Below are 17590 nucleotides of genomic sequence, written 5' to 3'. Positions count from 1 at the left end.
CTTCTACCAGACCTTAGCCAGACACCATTGGGGAAGAGGCTTCCACTAGAGCTTGACTGAGCATGAGCAGGGTTGAGGCTTGAGGCAGCAGCCCAGAGCACCCTAGCTCCAGGCTCCGGGTATTGGCCCAGGGCTCAGAAGGTGAAGCCAGCTATCCTCAGCACAGCAGACTGGCCGGGCAGCTCGTGCATGTCACATGCTCACAGGGGATGCATGCTGACCGGAGTGAGCAGGTTGGGCTATAGCAATAGTTGGCTTTTTAGAGCAACAGCTGGTGTACCCTGTGGCCATTCACAACTGCTCCAGTATTTGAAGTGGTTCAATAACACACAAGAGAAGGCAGAGTTCCAAATGAAGGGCAGACCTAGAAGCGGAGAAGCAGCTTGCGCTGGGACGGGAGATGTCCTTTGGGCACTGGTGCTCGGTGTGCCCCCCGACCCGGGCTGGTCCCTGCTTCCTTGCCCTACCTGGAGGTCCCTGGGACCCCAGCACGGCATAGCACTCCCTGCATGGTGCTGCATGGCAGAGGGCTGCCGGCCTCGGTGAGGGCGGGGGTGGGCGTGCAGGCCTCCTCCTGGGCACCCTCCGTGGATAGGCCTAATGCAACGGGCTTTTCCCCCCAGAGGCTCTGGAATGCCAGGCACAGGGGCAGTCCAGGGGAGTAAGGGGGAAGCAGGCAGACCGTTCCCTGTGGCTGTGCTCTGTCTGGTAAGGTCTTGGAGGGTGCCTGCCTCTTTCATCTTGGGTGTTGGCCTAGAAGAACAGAAAGGAAAGGAGAGTCTCTTTACTGTGCTTCCAGAAGCCCAGGGAGCATGGGACAGAGGAAACCCTCTCCCTGTAGCTGCCCTGTGGCAGCCCCTGTCCACAGGTGGTACCCACTCCCCAGCCCCACAGAGGCAGGGGTGCCAGAGTCTTTGGGGGGCACCAGGGTGACGTGCCCCCACCCACCTCCACCCGGCCTCGCTCTTGCAGAGTCATGACAGCCCCCGAGGACTTGCTTTTCTCAGGAGAATTCCAGGCCATAAGCCATGTGCAGAGTAGGAGAGGAGTTAGGGACTCCCCCGGTTCCCCCAGGTGGGAGAGAGAGGCGTGCTGGGCCGGCTCACTGCATGGGAAAGAAGCCAGCTGGGGCAGAACCTGCCTGCCTCTGCATGCGGCTGTTCTGTCTCTCCTCCTCCTTCCTTAAAAACTAAGTACCAAGCGGGATGGGGAAGCCGAGGAGAGACGCTCAAGTGTTAATTGTATTCTTTACATACAGATCTTTGCAAAGAAAGCCCTGTCATTGCTAAGTATATGCCGACAGAGGCTGTGAGAGTGACTTGACCAGGCGGCTTGGCCCAGGACACTGGTGGCTATTAAGCATCTGGGTGGACCTGCAGCCCCTCCTCACCCTCGGACAGAGTAAATTCACGCCATGCAGGTTTGCCGGACGAGTCCGAGGGGCCCAGGCATTGTACTAGGACGGACGTAGCTTTTTCTACGGCCAAATGGTAACCGACCGTAGAGGATTTCTTTTCCTTCTTTTCATTTTTTAAAATATTTTCTTTTATTTGGGGAGGGGGGTGGAGGGGTTCCTTAGCATGACTTGCATGAAGTTAAACAGAAAACCCAGCAAACCAAACCCACCCCCCCCCCCTGCAACTGTATGATGACCCCAAACAACCACAACAACGAAAAGGAAAAAGCAGAAGTCCTCTACTTTCTTTCAAAGCTCTTTACTTTTACACACGTGGGAGCCAGACTGGAAGGCATTCGGTTAAAGCCTGTACATTTCCGGGGGAGGAGCCGGCATGGGGATGGGGCGGGGACAGGAACGGACTGCTTCCCGTTTTTGTACACGAGATCGAGAGGAAAGGTTCCCGAAAGGGCAGTTGGTCAGTCATCGGTCATATTGACCTCACCTTCATAATTCATCCCTCACATGGAAACCAAGAACTTTGCTCCAAACAGAATTGCGGAAACTCCCACTGCCGCCTTCTTCCCTCTCTGTTTGGCATGCTTGTGACCCAGCGGACGTCGCCCCAAGACCCCTGACAGCGGCTAGTCTAGGTTGAGTCTATCATCTTTTTTTTGGTGTGTAGAGCCAGCGTGACCAACTTTCACGACAAATTGTTCATAGCCAATAATCGACTCCGTATGGATTTTCCATGTGTTTCTTTAGAGCACCAAAAGATCAGGACCACGGGAGGGGTGGCCCTCCCCCACCTTTACTAAAGGCACAACCTGGCATTGTATGCAATTTAGTACTTCAGAGTAAAAACTGCATGCCCAATGTTATGCAAAGCGATTCTAGCATGAAATAAATTTTGTACCATGGTTTCTGTATAGTCTAAAGCAGATTTGTTTTCCTGAAGCAATCGGAGGTTTGCAGAGACACACGTCTGCATCTCGAATAAATATAGTATTTTTCCAAAAGAAACAGAGGACAGTAGCTTGGCTTTGGTCTGATTCTAAAATTAGTGGCAGGGGGTAGCGGGTGGGGAAGGATGATATATTTGAAAAACACATGCTTGAGTTGAAAAAAAAAAATGCAACATCTCGAGCGTTCCCTGCAGCTCGCAACATTTCCTGGAAAGAGAGCAATGCTGCTTTAGCTCAACACCCTCCCCGCCCTGGGCCCCGGCCCTCAATAATAAAAAAACTGACTTTTGAGATGAAACACGGATCTGCTTTTTTATTGCCTCAGTCACTGTTGCAGTTTGGTTCTGGGCCTCTGGTCAGGCCCTAAGGAAGAAGCTGTTCTCCAGCCAGCACCCAGTAGATCCCGTCAGCTGGAGGGAGGCAGCTCTCAGGGAGGACCGGGCATGCAAGGGCCTGCCTAAGACAAGCACACCCTCTAGGGCAGAGGTAGTCGACCTTTTTATACCTACCGCCCACTTCTGTATCTCTGTTAGTAGTAAAATTTTCTAACCGCCCACTGGTTCCACAGTAATGGTGATTTATAAAGTAGAGAAGTAACTTTACTTTATAAAATGTATAAAGCAGAGTTACAGCAAGGTAAGCATATAATAATAATTACTTACCAAGTACTTTATGTCGGATTTTTGCTAAGTTTGACAGAATAAATCTTTCTAAAACAACTTACTATAGTTAAATCTATCTTTTTATTTATACTTTGGTTGCTCCACTACCGCCCACCATGAAAGCTGGAACACCCACTAGTGGGCGGGAGGGGCCAGGTTGACTACCACTGCTCTAGGGGTTCACCAACACGGCAACTTCTCTATTGAGTCATGGTCATATTCATGACTCCCTGGATCTGGCCCTGTCAGAGCTCCGCCCCTCCCTTCCCAGGCACACCATGGTCACCTCCCTCCTAGGGCCATTCTTGAGTCTGATGGAGCCAGAGGCAGGAGTCTAACTGACAGTTCTGGGTGCCTAGCCAACTGCACTCTTGCTGGGCCCGGTCTGGAGAACCTTATCGCATACCCCTCCCTCAGCCTGGAGGTATCATGGAAGGGGCCAAGCCCTCTCCTAGGGATCTTGATTTGCATGAATGATTCATTCAGTTTTGGATGGGGGTAGAGTGAGGGATTGGGGTTCCAATTCTTTTTCTAGCCATTAGAGAATTCAGGAACGTTCTGATGGAAAAGTTCCTAACTGTCGTGGTAGTCAACATCTGAGTATTTTACAGAAAAGAAACAGAGGCCCACAGAAGGGAGTGATCTGCCCAGGGCCACAAACAAGGAGGTATCAGTCTCCCCTTGATTTCAGTTCCCTTGACGCTGCCCAGGCTGGCCTGGGCCAATGATCAGAAGCGGGAGCCCTCTTTTCATCTAACAGTTTTGCATCCCTTTTAAGCAGTTGCCTCAACTTGGTGTCCTGTGAGGCCTGGGAACCAAGGGGTGGGGGGCAGCAGGTTAGTGAGTATGGTAAGGCCTCTTCCCAGGGCCCCGACAGCCAGAGGGCTGCCAGATCTATGTGACCGCCATCCGTGAGCATCAGGATGTAGAAGCCAAGCAGCTTGGGCTGCTGCGGGGCAAGTAACGCGCCCTCTACCTGGGCTCCGCTCTGGAGGACGCGCCCCTGGTGGATTGAAGTGGGACTCAACACAGCCATTTGGAATATGGGTTTTCTGGGACATAGGAGCTCACAGGGGAAGGAGGTTAACATACACTGAGCATCTGCTATGTGTGGGGCATCTTAGAAAAGTGGCCTAATGAGAGTCCACAATAACCCAACATACCCGTTGTAGAGGCAAGAGAAAAAGGCCCCAAAGTAACTGACCCACAGCCACATAGCCAGTGAATGATGAAGCCAAGATTTTAAACCCAGGTGGCTGGCCTGACTCCAGAGCTTGGGTTAGCTGTCCCAGGGCCTTCCTGGAGCGGGAGGTGGAACTGCTGGGAACACTAGAGTCGCTAGTTCCCGAATCCCGGGACCCTCAGGACCTGGCCCCCGCCCCTCTTCATGAAATGCCATGGGCGTGACTCAGGGGCCACTTCACATGCTGCCCTGAGCTTCCGTGCACACATCTGACCACTCCACTCTCCTGCTTAAACACCCTGTTGCCCTACGACTGGTGTTAAATCTGAAATTGGCTACCAAAGCCTCTCCTCTCCCAGCTCTCATTCCCTCTGTGCTCCAGCCACTCGGAAAGTCCGAACCTGTAGCAGGGACACAGGTACCCTAGGACCTGGGACTCCCTCCCTCTGCCCTCTTCCCCCATCATTTCCCAACTAACGTGCCAACAACTCCCAGTTTCGATGTGTCCCTCAGTGACTTCCCTCGGAAGTGGTGGGTGTCCGAGGCCTTGTGGAAGGCTTTACCCTGAGCTCCAGGCCTGGACCCACCGTTCCCAAGCACAGCCTCCTGTAGTTCTGTTCTGATGGGCTAGTGGGACCAAACGTGGTAGGTGTGTCAAGATGGGTACCTGCCATCAGGAGGGACAGCGTGTGTGGCAGCTTAGGCGTTGAACATCCCACTAACAGTCGGCACGTGGTGGACCATCAACCATCCCTCTGGGACGAGGCCCAAGACCTGTGAGCGCACAGCGGGTCCCACAGGAGGAGGGTGAGGGCCAAGTGACTCCGTCTATCAGAAAAAGAGTACTTTTTAAAAATGATGGGCTATTTTCTCAAGTTGGCGTTCGGGGTTCCTTAGCCAAGCAGTCAGTGGCTGTCCGATGGTTACGCTCTCCACAGCACAGTCATCAAATCTTCGTAAGAGATCAAAGGAGAGGAGGGGTGGGGGAGAGAGGCTCAGAGAGCCCACTATCTGAACCTCCCCACTCCATGGGGACCTGAAGGTGCCGTGACAAGTTCACTCACTGACATTCACTGGGCACGTCCTGTGTAGCAGGACCCTTCCTTGGAGAAAGGGCTCCAGAATCGACCCAGACCCGGTCCTTGCTCTCGAAGAGCCCAGGGTCTGTTAGGAACGATGAGCTTGGACATCGACAATCTGGGAGACACCGTCAAGAGCCTCCCCCACCCCCAGCTGTCAATCATTCATCAGGTCCAGCCCATGAACTACCTTAAACTAGGGAGCCTGTCTGCTGTTGTCGGGAAGGGCAAAATGGAAGAACTCGAGGGGATGAGACAGTCTGGGGTGACTTCTACTGCCAAGAGCCATTCATTCTTCCATGTGTGGGTTACCTGTGGCCTGCATGCCCCCAAGGAGGGTCTGACTCAGCTTCTGAGCAAGGGGCTGAGGCTTAGGTCGGAAGCACTACCTGACCCTGTTTCAGGCTGGACAGGAGCCTTGGGACACTTCTCCCTTGTGGCCACAAGGCCTCGGAAGAGGCGTTCGGGCTCAGCCTCAGAGGACTTGGGACTGGGCTTCTCCCAGCAGGTGCTGAAAGAGGCAGGAGGGGACTCGGCACCGCCGTGCAGCAAGAGAGTGTGGTGGCCCCTTGCCCATGGAGCCCCGTCTAGGAGGGACAGGCCTGAGCACTGTCCCAGGTGGGCTGCTCTCTGGCCTGTATGTCTGACACAGGCCACCCAGCCTGTGGGTGATGGCCATTAATGGTGGGCCTGCCCCAGTATGGGTCATCTCTGGGCCACTGATCACTTCATTTGTGAGGGCTCAGTCACCCTGGCAAGACCAGCTCAGAGTGCACAGAGATGTCCTCCCTCCCATCCCAGAAGTGCCCGGGGCTGCACTGGCCTCACTGGCTCTAAGAAGTGGGGGACCAAGGACTTTGCCAGCCAGGGCAGAATTGTTCCAGGGTACCGTATTGGCAGCAGGACTCCATTCAAGGCCAGCCGATGGCTGTGGGTAGTCTCTAGGCGAATCCTCACTTTCCTGAGCTCCTCCTTGCCTGCCCTCTTGCCTGGGCTCTGGATGGGTCACCTCCCAATCAGGACCGGGGTCAGGAATAAAGCGTCTGGTCTTGAGATGGTGCCTTTCCCCTTTTAGGCTTCCGTTCTCCCACATGAACAAGGAAAATACTGGATGAAATCAGTGGTTTTGAACATTTCTCAAGGATACCTTGTCACGTGAAATCTTACATGAAGTCTAATATATATAATACAGATTAAAAAAAGCTGCTGTGAATCAGGTGGAGGGTGGGGACCAGGCTCTGTCCGCATGGCCTTGCTTTGCCCGCAGCCCACCGGGTGTCACTGAGCTATCAGGAGACTTCTAGGGCTCTAATGAATGCAGTTTGAGGTCATGAGGCTAGAAGGTCAGTACAGGTCCTCCTGCTTTGATGTTCAGGGGTTTGTAACTTCCTAAAGCCGTTGGAGCCTAGCCCGCACAGAGCCGAACCCTCCCCTGAGCCACAAAGGGAAGGTAGTATGGGATGGGCGCAGACCTGGCTGGCCAGCTAGGTCCACTGCCACTTAACTGCTCCAGGGAAAACGGCTTTCTGAAACCCTCTGGCCAAAGGCCTGCTTCCAGTCACACCGGAGAGAACGGAACTGGGTGCCCAGAGTCATAGCTGCCACCAGGAAGCCCGAGGCCCAGGGTCTGGCCTGCTCCCCGTTTGGCTTGAGGGCCCTCTTTCTGCAGAGGCGAGGGCCTGGGGGCAGCTGGGAGGGGAGGCGGGTCTTGTCTGCTATCCTGCAGACTCCCCTTCCCAGGCTGTGGCCTGTCCCTCACCTGAAACTACACCGCTTGGCAATTATAGTCACTCAGACCAGCTCCAGAGCCTGCCTGGCTCAGACAAAGATGTCAATCTTCTGAGAGGTTCAGGATGGTGAGTTCTAGATTAAAGACCCCTTTGAACCAGGGGTCTCCTCTGCTGGGTCTTCCCAGAAGCTTTGTCTCTTCCTCCACCTACTCATCTCTACTTCCAGCCACCTCCACTCCAGAGCTTCCTCCTCTGGTCCTCGTAACCAGGACAAGAACTCCTTCCTGTCCAGGGATCCAGCTCCTTGATCAGGGGACCATGAACCAAAAAGCTACATGCTCTGGGCCCCAAGAACAAAACCCAGGAGAGGCAGGCACATGGCTGCTCTAAGCATGACCTACGAGTTCTTGTTCTTGCTGAATCAAATGCTGCTGGACCAGAATGACCACTGGTGATAGCCCGGGGCTCCTGTCCCCACCAGGCAGGGACAGCCTAGAGCTTTCCTGCTGCTTCCCATTCCCTTTGGGGAGGCCCGAACCCTCATTCGCACCTGCTGGCTGGAAAGCTGTCCATCTCCTCCAGCCCAGACTCCAGGCAGGCCTCCCCCTCCCACAGCACTCCGGCTGGGGGTTGGCCCAGCCTCAGTGCCTCCTGGCGAACCCCACAGCCCGACCAAACAATTCTCCAGGAACACGTCGAGTGAGAAAAGCCACTTTATTAAAGGGTCTCTATCAAAGCCCCCCATTTCTGCACCTGTCAGCTTGGCTTTGGGTTGACGTCATCTTTCCTTCCAGTCTCTCTCTGTCCACGGCTTCCTGAGACTTGGCGTCCCCGTGGGCATCTGGGGAGGGGCAGGCTGGCAGCTGGCAGAGGGCCAGGGAGTGGCCCGCCCCACAGCCCACAAGGAGTCCCGAGGACGACTGCAGAGCCTGCACCGGCTTCGGGGCCCAGACGGTGGCTTCGCTGCCATCCCCGCACATGCCGTGCTCGTTCCAGCCCCACGAGTAGCAGGCCCCACCTGTGACGAGAGAGAAGACTGCTGTGGGAACGGTCAGGGTTTGAATAAGGGCGCTGAGACACTCACCCTGGGGGCACAGGCTCATCATAAACCCTAATGGACTTATGAAGAAACCAAAGCTCAGCGACCCCTGGTGAAGTGCTCACTGGCCCTGCTTCTGCCCCTGCCCACCCGTGTCTGCTCTTGGTCCAGTGTTTCCCACTCCCACCAGCCCACGCCTGCTTTCCCCCGTGGCCCTTCCTCAGTGTCACCCCCCCAACATCTGAGCTAAGACCTGAAACCCCATCTCCAAAAATATCTCAGATCCTTCCACGTCTGCCCATCTCCACCGCCATTAAATCGCTCTTGACGCCATTTTCTCTAACTGGGGCTGCTCAGCATCCACCTGGCTCTTCAGAGAGCATCAAGGGGACCTCTGAGACTGCAGATCTCATCATGTCACTAGCTGAACCCTTCGAGGACTTCCCACAACACGTAGAGACCTTCGCGTGGCCTGTGACTACCCTGCTGGTCGTCCCTTGCACGACTCGACCCCCATCCTCTGCATTCCAGAGCTCGCCTTCTTCCAGGTCCTTTCAGATGCCCTGCAGGGCCTTCCTTTCTCTCGAAGTCCCTGCGTTAGTGGCCTCCAGACCTCCTCCTCATCCTCTGGCTTCCGGCTGAAACGTTGCTCAGAAGCCAGGTTCCCCAGCCGCCAATCCCACTCTGATTCCTGTTGCCCTTGAACTTGGCCAGCACAGGCAGAGGAGAGACGACCGAGCTGCTGTGTTTGTTCACTATTCCTTCCTCACTAGACCACAGCTTGACAGTGAAGGCAGGAACGGCTATGTTCTTGTTACCTCCGTGCCTCTAGTGGTGCCTGGTACACAGCTGGTGCTCAGTAAGGGTTTGCTGAGTAAAAAAGACTGAATGAACTCAGGGCCAAGCCGCAAGAAGCATCAAAGCCAGCATCCAACAGCAGGTCTGACAGACATCCTGTCACGTCCCCCCATCACCCCCTCTGGCCACTGCGCCCCGTCCTGCAACTGCGCCTCTTTCTAGGTTTTGGACTCCTTCCGAGGGTCTATATGCATTCACATTTTTCTGTAGCTGTTTAAATTTTTTCTAGATATAAAAGTAATACATCTTTATGGCAAAAAGGAAAAATAATGGGAGATACGGATGAATGTGAAGCAGACGTCCTGAATTTTGCCCACTACTACACATATTTTAGATATCTCCTTCAAACTTTAATTTTTTTAATTTGTAAATATTTGTGTATATTTTATCCTGTTTTTACCCCTTAACATTATAACACGAACATTTCTTCATGCAATTGCAAATTATTTGAAAAGTAAATTAAAAATAATTTGAGATTTTGTAATAGCTCAATAGGCACAAAGGTACGAAAAATAATTTAAAAGAAAGACACACTATCCCCATCCAGATTTAGAATATTAGTTCACATTGTGCCCTATTTGCTTCAACCCTTCCTTAGAAAAATCAATCAAGCCGGCATATAATATTTGCATGCTTATTTAATATTTTCTACATATATATCCTTAAATACTATGTAATATTTTTAGTTTGTTTTAAAGATGTACATAAATAGTATCATTCAAATATGTAACATTTTTACTACTTGCTCTTTACTCAGCATTCTTTTTAAATTTATCTGAGCTGACAGTTACTGATCTAGTTCATTTATTTTCATTGTGTATAGTATCCAATTATGTATAAATCACATTTAACTTATCCTTATCCCTTTCCTTATCCATTTCCAGTTCTTTAATAATAATTGTGCTATTTTATCAGACAATAGAATATATAATACAAAATATCATAGTCCAACAATACTACTAATAGCAATTATGTATAAATAGCACTGCAATGAACATCCTTAAACACGTCTCCTTGTACAAACTGGTGTTTGTGCAGGGTCGATTCTACAAATGAGTGTAGTGGAATTACATGTGAATTTACTAGGTATGACCAAATAGCTTCCCACAGAGACTGCAGTCATGCATAGTCCCACTGGCAATGCATACAAATTTGTTTCCCTCTATCTCTGCCTTTAGAGTCTTGCTATTCTGGTAAGTATATTTAATTCATGTGTGTTTCCCTGACTACTAGTGAGATGAGCATCACTTTACGCTCATTAGCCCGATGTCGACTCTTCTACAAATGATCTATATCCATTTTTTGCCTGGTTTGCTCTTTGGTTGTTTGCCTTTTTCTGGTTGATTTGCAAGTTTTCTTTGTGTATCTTTTGTTTATACAATTCTTTGTTATTAAATGTATTGCAAGTGTCTTCTCTCAGAAGTCTGTAGTATGTCTGCTCACTTTGTTTATGGTGTCTTTTGTTGTACAGATTTAAAATGACTGCCTAACTGTCCATTATGGAGATTAAACAATTTCATTAACCTGTATCCTACTGTGAGATAAGTAGGTGGTTTTTTCCATTATTTTTGTACAACATTCTCATGAACATCTTTATGCATGAATCTTTGTCTATCTCGCTAATTATTTTCTCAAATTAGATTCTTAGAATAGGAATTCCTGGCCCAAGGATATGAACATTTTCAGGATTCCTGAGTACTGTTTTGAATACTGCCAGAACACTCTTCAGAAAGGCCACTTGCTATACCCAGAGCCATCTGTGAGAGTCTGTTTCACTCCAGCAGGGCTGCATTTATTAGTTATTACAGTGTTTAAGAATCTTTTCTAATTTGAAAACAAAAATGATATCTCATTCTTTTGATTTGTATTTTTTTTAATTTAATTTTATTTATTCATTTTAGAGAGGAGAGAGAGAGGGAGAGAGAGAGAGAGAGAGAGAGAGGAGAGAGAGACAGGGGGGAGGAGCTGGAAGCATCAACTCCCATATGTGCCTTGACCAGGCAAGCCCAGGGTTTCGAACCGGTGACCTCAGCATTTCCAGGTCGACACTTTATCCACTGTGCCACCACAGGTCAGGCTGATTTGTATTTTTTGATGACCACTGAAATTGAAAATTCTTACATTTCTCAGATATAAATATTTGTATTTTCTCTTCTGTGTGTTGTCTGCCTTTTATCCTTTTTCTATGTAGTATAGAATAGTTTAAGTGTGCAGACCCAAGAGCCAGATGGCTTGGGTTCAAATCCCAGCTCCTCCATTTATTAGCTGAGTAAACTTGGGCAAGATACTTAGCCTCTCTGTGCCTCAGTTTCCTAATCTTTTAAATGGGGATAATAATAGTACTTTTATCATAAAATAGCTTACGAGGATTAAATGAGTATGTATAAAATACTTAGAATGGTGCCTGGCACATGGTCCTACAGAAATATTTGCTATTGTTGTTGTCATTGATCAACAGCCTTGTTTTAAATATTTTTAAGAATATTAATTCTGTCACTGTCATATCTGGCATAAATATTTTTTCTCAGTATGAGTTAAAATTTTGTTTTGGGTCTTTGATATAAAACATAAGCTTTATGGTTCTAAGTATTAAAATTTATTGTTCTTTTATAATTTCTTCCATTGCTTGTAAGAATTGAATGCCTATCCCAAACTAGATCAGAAAATATCCTTTTTGAGGTGTCAATGACTTAGATATTTTACTCTTTACCTTTCACATCTTATCCCTGTTCAACTGAGGGAGGCCAGCAGGCCCAGGATTCCCCTTCCCTGGCTTTTCCTGAAGGGGAAGGCAATGCTTGGCCACAAGCTTGGGTTTGGGGGAGCACAGATGTCTGCCTGGTGGGCCCTGAGTGAGGAAATGCACTCAGAGAGGATGCATCTCCTACAGAGAAGCAGGAGTCTCAGCCAGACTGATCCGAGGCACGAGGTGAGCGAGTGCAGGAGGTCTGCTGCCCTCAGACCTAGCCCGGCACCTGGTGCGGGCTCTGTGCCCAGCCCTGGTGAGCGGCACCAGCTGACAGTCAGCAGGAAGGGGGGCGGGAGGAAGGCAGCACTGACCTACCAGCAGGACTCGGCACAGTGGCAGCTGGCAGGTCCCTCTCCTCCTGCCAAAGGAAACAGGCTCCGAGGGGGCCGCGCTCTGGGCCGGGGGAGTCGCGGCCTTGCGCCAGCGTCGAGAGGCCTGGCAGCGCCCCAGAAATATTTTCCTCCAATTCTTCCACGGAAGCTCACTATCTCATTTAATTCTAACAGCCCTGTAAGGCACTGCACTTCACAGATTATTCTCATTTTACAGATGATGAAACTGAGGCCTAGAACCGAGGCAGTAAGGCTGCAGAACCCGTCTGAACTTCACACGTTACGTATCAGGGCTTGCTAAAACGAACCGATAAAGGTTTTAGTCTTGAGGGCCACATCTGGTTTCTGTCACATGTGCATCTTTATTAAAACCCTTTAAAAATCATAAGCTCACAAGGCCATTTGAAACAGGCCACAGGTCAGATGTGGCCAGTGGGTCATACCTTGCCGGGCCCTAGTATGTATATAAAACTATTTACTATGGGCTGCGCTATGCTGTTCCATATCAACACAGTGCTGTGTGATAATGGTACCAAGGTCCCCGCTCAATTCAGAGGGTTGCCGGGAGGACTGCATGAGCATAAACATAGAGCTATAGAGATATCAACTGTCCCAGCACAGCACCTGACACATAGTGACAGCCCACGCCCACCTGAGGCAGACCGTGGGGAGAGGAGGGACAGGCAAGGAGGGGCGAATGGCGGAGAGGAGAGGAGGGGCGCCAGCAGATGGGAAAGCGCAGGGAGCAAGGACAAGGCATCTGAGGGTCCTGAACACTTCAAAGGAAGCTGGAGAGTGAGAGCCTGGCTACTCCCTGACCAGAAGGGCTCGCAGCAGGACATCTTCTAAATGCTGAGCTCCCCCAGCATCTAAGCATAGGCTCCCCCTCCAGCCTCACTTAGGGCCACCTTTTCAGGGCACAGTGAACATGCTACCATGGACTCGGCAACATGCCACCCTGTGGGCTGTTCTTGCATAGAAGGGAGAGGAAGGTAAGCTTCTCCCTAAGCTAACTGGAAGGCAGACACCCGGTTTTCAAAGCAGACACCTGGCGTTACAGCGGGCTCTGCACTGCGCTGGCACGTGCTGGGCTCTCGAAGCACTGAGATCCCATCAGATGAATCCAGTCTGCTTTCCTGGCCCCAGAGCACACAGCTGAGCCTTGGGTGGAGAGTCTGGAGGTACAGAGGGATTTCCTAGCCTCATGAGCTCGGGCCCCTGCTCACAGATTTGCCTGGCCAGGATGTGACGAGGGGTGGAGCTCACGGCCCACCGCACTTGCGTCAGCCTAAGAGCCCTGCAGGCAGCGGAACCTAGGCCCTGGCAGGGCCCTGGCACAGGCCAGGCGATACTCAAATCTGTTCAGGCCTGTGGCACCTGCCCGAGCTTCTTGGCAACCTGGGTCCGCACAGGGCCTTATGGTGCTAGGACTACAGCCCAACATTAGGGAAAGAGCATTTCTGCCGAAGGGCCTTGCCAAGGAGGGGCAAACACCTGAGCATGTGCAGCAGCGCCTCCTGATTGTCCCTGAACCACGGAAGGAAGACTTTCCAACCTCTGCGATGCAAGCTGGCAGGTTCTGCAGTAGCTCCTGGTACCCTGCCTTCACACACAGATGGCATGTACCCTTTGTCCCTCCCTTCCTCTTGTCACTGGGAATGTGGATGTGATCGCTGGAGCTCTGGCTGCCACCTCATACCATGGGGATGGCGCTGCAACCTAGGGATGGCGCTTCTCAGGCCCATATAAGTGTAACCTTAACTCCTACAACAACCCTCTGAGGTGCTATTATCTCCATTTTACAGATGAGGTAACTAGGCTCAAGGAAGTGAAATAACTTGTCCATGGCCGCCTGCCGTTCTAGTCAGGACTAGAACTCAGGACTCCCAAGTCTCGGGTTCCTTCACTAGTTCCAAACCATGTGAAAACAGTAATGCAATCACTGAACACCTAGTGTGTGCCAGCCCCTGTGATAAGTACTTTGAGTATTAATTCACTGAATCCCCGAAACAAGCCTACGAGGTACAGTCTAACATTCCCGCCATTTTCCAGAGAGGTGGTGAGAACTGCACAAGGCAACACGGCCAGGAAGACGCAGAGCTGGTCCTAAACCCAGGCAGTCTGGCTCCAGGACCTCTTCTGTTAATACACTGTCCTCTGTAGAAAAACCCTGCTTCCCGAGTAACTAAGAAAAGGTAACAGCCCACCTGTGTGGGAACCAGATCAGTGATGGAAGGCCCATAGCTGGTGACAGATGCACTCTGCAGAGGAGCAGAAACCTACCGAGCCCTGTGAGCATCAGACTGCAGTCGGGAAGCTGCAGAGGGCCCCGCCCCTCCAGCATCGGTGAGGGTGGGGAGAAGAGGCCCGGGGCCTGTGGGGTGGAAGAGTCAGGCAGCTAATGGTTCACCCTGTCCCCTGCCATGGAACTCACAAAGACCTAGAACTCTTTTGTGGAGAGAGAGGAGGGGTGAGGTTTGAGCACCTCACGGAGAGGAAGGCTCTGGATTCAGGAAGCTGGTAAATGTCATTGTGGACACAGCTGACCTTGGAGCCTGGCAAATTGAGGGAAAATTCTAAGTGTCCAGCCACCTAAGCTCATGGGGAACCCACCCTTTTGGCAGTAGTTGGTAGGATGGTCCCTAGGATTCTGCTGTGAGCAAGGAATAGTGAGTAAGAACCCAGAATTCAGGCTCCTGAAGTGTTCTGGGTCTGGGTGGCAGACAGAGAGGTTCAGGCCCTCACCCTTACTTGCCTGGACAACAGACCAGACCCCACCACTTAGGGTGAGGCAGCTGGCCTGGATGAGGGAAATCAGGCTGCAGCAGTGTGGTCCAGGTCCTCCCATGGGCGATTTCCTGTCTCCCCACCATTGATGAGCCCAGAGCACAGCTGAATCTGGCCACGTCTCTCCCCCACATCGCCTCACGCTGGAACACCTACAGAGGGCTTTCCATCTGGTCTCTCTCTGCTGCCTCCATTGCCCCCATGGTCTATATTCCACACGGAGCCTGAGTGATCCTGTTAAAACCTAAGTCAGACATGACTCTGCTCTGCTCAGAATCCTTTTACTCCCATAACCCACAGCTGGTCGGTCTCCTGCTTCCTCCCTGACCTCATGTCCTAGCACATTCCACTTTGCTGTCATCACCAAAGCTACACTGACTTCCTGTTCCTCAAACAATACTCACCTCAGGACCTTTGCACTCACTGTTCCTGCTATCTGAAATGCACTTGCCCTTAAAATCCACAGGGTCACTCCCTCAGGCCATTCAGATGTCATCCTATCTGAGAGGCCTTCCCTGACAATGCCATATGAAATAGGGATCTACACACCTCCCCATCTCTATCTCCTCACCTGTTTTAGTTCTTCATATTTTTTACTGTTTGTTTATTAGCTATCTCTCCTGACCAGAACACCAGTTTTTTGAGAGCAGGGACTCTGTTTTACTTGCTATTGTATCCTAGCACCTGAAATAGTGCTGGACATATGTTAATACTCAATAAATACCTGTCGTGCAAATGAACAAATGAATGAAGGAATGAATGAGTGGCGAGTGAGAGAATGAAGCTGCCTTATTCTCTCCAAAACAGCCAAAAGACTGTTTGAGGATGTGGGTGTGGACGCCACAGGGCGGGCAATTCCGCTCCCGGTCAGGAGCAATGCTGCAATGCTGGAAGGAGGCCCGGAGAGCAGCAGCCGCCCCGCCCCTGGAGGTTCTGCGCCCCCTGCTGGCGAAAGCCGGCCTACAGTGGGTGGAGCCTGGGGCCTTGATCCTGGGAACTTGTGTGGTGGTCCGGGTGGGTGTGAACGGGCGTGTGAGAGAGAAGGAAAGTAGAGGCCAAGAGCTGAGGAGGACAGACACCCACGTCCTCAGGTGGCTCCCGCAGACCCCACAGAGGAATGGCCTTAGTTCGGGTGGTAAATAAAAATGTGCTGCATTTCTGGGTTTGCCCTCACAGGTCTTATTCTGAGGCTGCAAGGCAGGGACTGTTCTAGAACCTCTTTTAAAACCACATCACTCAAAAAGTTGTTCAGGTCTTTTCATCAATCTCTATCTGTTTACATAAGAGGACACTGAGGCCCAGCGTGGGCAATGTTGTGCCCAAGGTCCCCATCTGTACACCTTCCCACTCCTCTCCATCTCCCCCCGCACCAAGGCAGGCCGCATTTTCTATGAGTAGTGCAGCCCAGTGAGGGCAGTGTTTGGATCCACACTGTATAGATGAGAAAACTGAGCCGGGGAGAGGTTCAGACACAGCCACGCCCACGCTGGGAGAGGCACAGGCCAGCCCTCCCCACCCAGACAGGAGGTGCAGGGGCTGCTGGGGCTGCGTCTCCTCAGCCACCTGCAGAGAGCGCGTGCTACGGCACCTCGGCTCCACTGGGTGACTATTCTTAGACCTGGAGCTAAGGATGATGGATTTAGAACTTACGAGGTGGAAACATGTTGGCCTGTTTTATAAACAACTGAAATCCTCCCCACAGACTGTCTTTCTGAAATCTGTGTTCCCCGTGAGAACTGCTGGATTTTGGGGCTTCTTGGCCACATTAGGAGAGGGAGAAGAAAGGCAACTAACCCTCTCAAGGGCCTATTATTACCATGTATGGTGCTAAGGACTGTTGCATGACCCTTCCCATTTAGCCGAGCAGCCCTGGTTAGAAAGTATTGATCACACTGAGAGAATGAAGAAACAGAGGCTGGGAGAGAGCCAGAAATGAGCACAGCCGATGCGAGCTTCCCGAACGAGGCTGCGACGAGCCGGCCGCGTGGGGGTCTGGGGCCGCCAGCAGAGGTCTGGCCGCCGGCCGCGTGGGGGTCTGGGGCCGCCAGCAGAGGTCTGGCCGCCGGCCGCGTGGGGGTCTGGGGCCGCCAGCAGAGGTCTGGCCCCTGGGACGGAGCAGCAAGGCCACAGCATGGCCCCTGGGAGTGTGTTCCCTTTCAGTGTTTACAGACAGCGCTCCTACCCTCTAATATTTCTTCACTGCAGGTGACATTATCCTCCCTCTGTATGACCTGGTGCCCTGTCCCCCATGGGCAGCCGGGGTTTACCCTCTCAGTAGGTTGCAGGTAGTCACCATCTCTCTGTAAGTGTCCTCAGAGCTCCCGAGCCCATGCAGAGGCACACCTTGCCCCAGAAGCTGCCTCTATCTGTTTAGACCAGGGGCCCCCAAACTGCGGCCCCCTGAGGCCATTTACCCGGCCCCCGCTGCACTTCCAGAAGGGGCACCTCTTTCACTGGTGGTCAGTGAGAGGAGCACAGGATGCGGGCGCACACTGGAGTACTGTATGTGGCAGTGCCACAAAGTGCAGCGTCGCTCACGTACAGTACTACTTCCCGTGACGTGGGACGCACGCCTCATGGCTCTGGAAACGCGTCATATCACTTGTTACGGCTAGCAATGACAAATATGAAACCAGGCATTGACCATCTCATTAGCCAAAAGCAGGCTCATAGTTCCCATTGAAATCCTGGTCAGTTTGTTGATTTAAATTTACTTGTTCTTTATTTTAAATATTGTATTTGTTCCCATTTTGGTTTTTTACTTTAAAATAAGGTATGTGCAGCATGCATAGGGATTTGTTCATAGTTTT

General features: G+C 51.5%; 2 protein-coding genes across 6 annotated transcripts in view; one reads left to right on the top strand and one right to left on the bottom strand.

Annotated features, from left to right (window-relative positions):
* Positions 1-2157, top strand: part of KCNC1 (potassium voltage-gated channel subfamily C member 1) — a 44861-nt gene extending 42704 nt beyond the window's left edge. Inside the window, exon 4 of the mRNA XM_066365062.1 lies at positions 1259-2157. Within this exon, the coding sequence (XP_066221159.1) occupies positions 1259-1323 (65 nt within the window). The 3' untranslated portion in view covers positions 1324-2157. The remainder of the gene's footprint in view (positions 1-1258) is intronic.
* A 5563-nt stretch (positions 2158-7720) lies between these two features.
* Positions 7721-17590, bottom strand: part of SERGEF (secretion regulating guanine nucleotide exchange factor) — a 224031-nt gene continuing 214161 nt past the window's right edge. For all 5 annotated transcript variants that reach the window (XM_066364999.1, XM_066365008.1, XM_066365027.1 and 2 more), the window contains one exon: positions 7721-8033. In XM_066364999.1, coding sequence (XP_066221096.1) covers positions 7747-8033 — 287 coding nt within the window. In that variant the 3' untranslated portion in view covers positions 7721-7746. The remainder of the gene's footprint in view (positions 8034-17590) is intronic.

The sequence above is a fragment of the Saccopteryx leptura genome, chromosome 1 (genome assembly GCF_036850995.1).
Source record: "Saccopteryx leptura isolate mSacLep1 chromosome 1, mSacLep1_pri_phased_curated, whole genome shotgun sequence".
Taxonomy (NCBI): Eukaryota; Metazoa; Chordata; class Mammalia; order Chiroptera; family Emballonuridae; genus Saccopteryx; species Saccopteryx leptura.
Note: the sequence above shows the minus strand (reverse complement) of the source record. Positions and strands in the feature narration are given on the sequence as shown.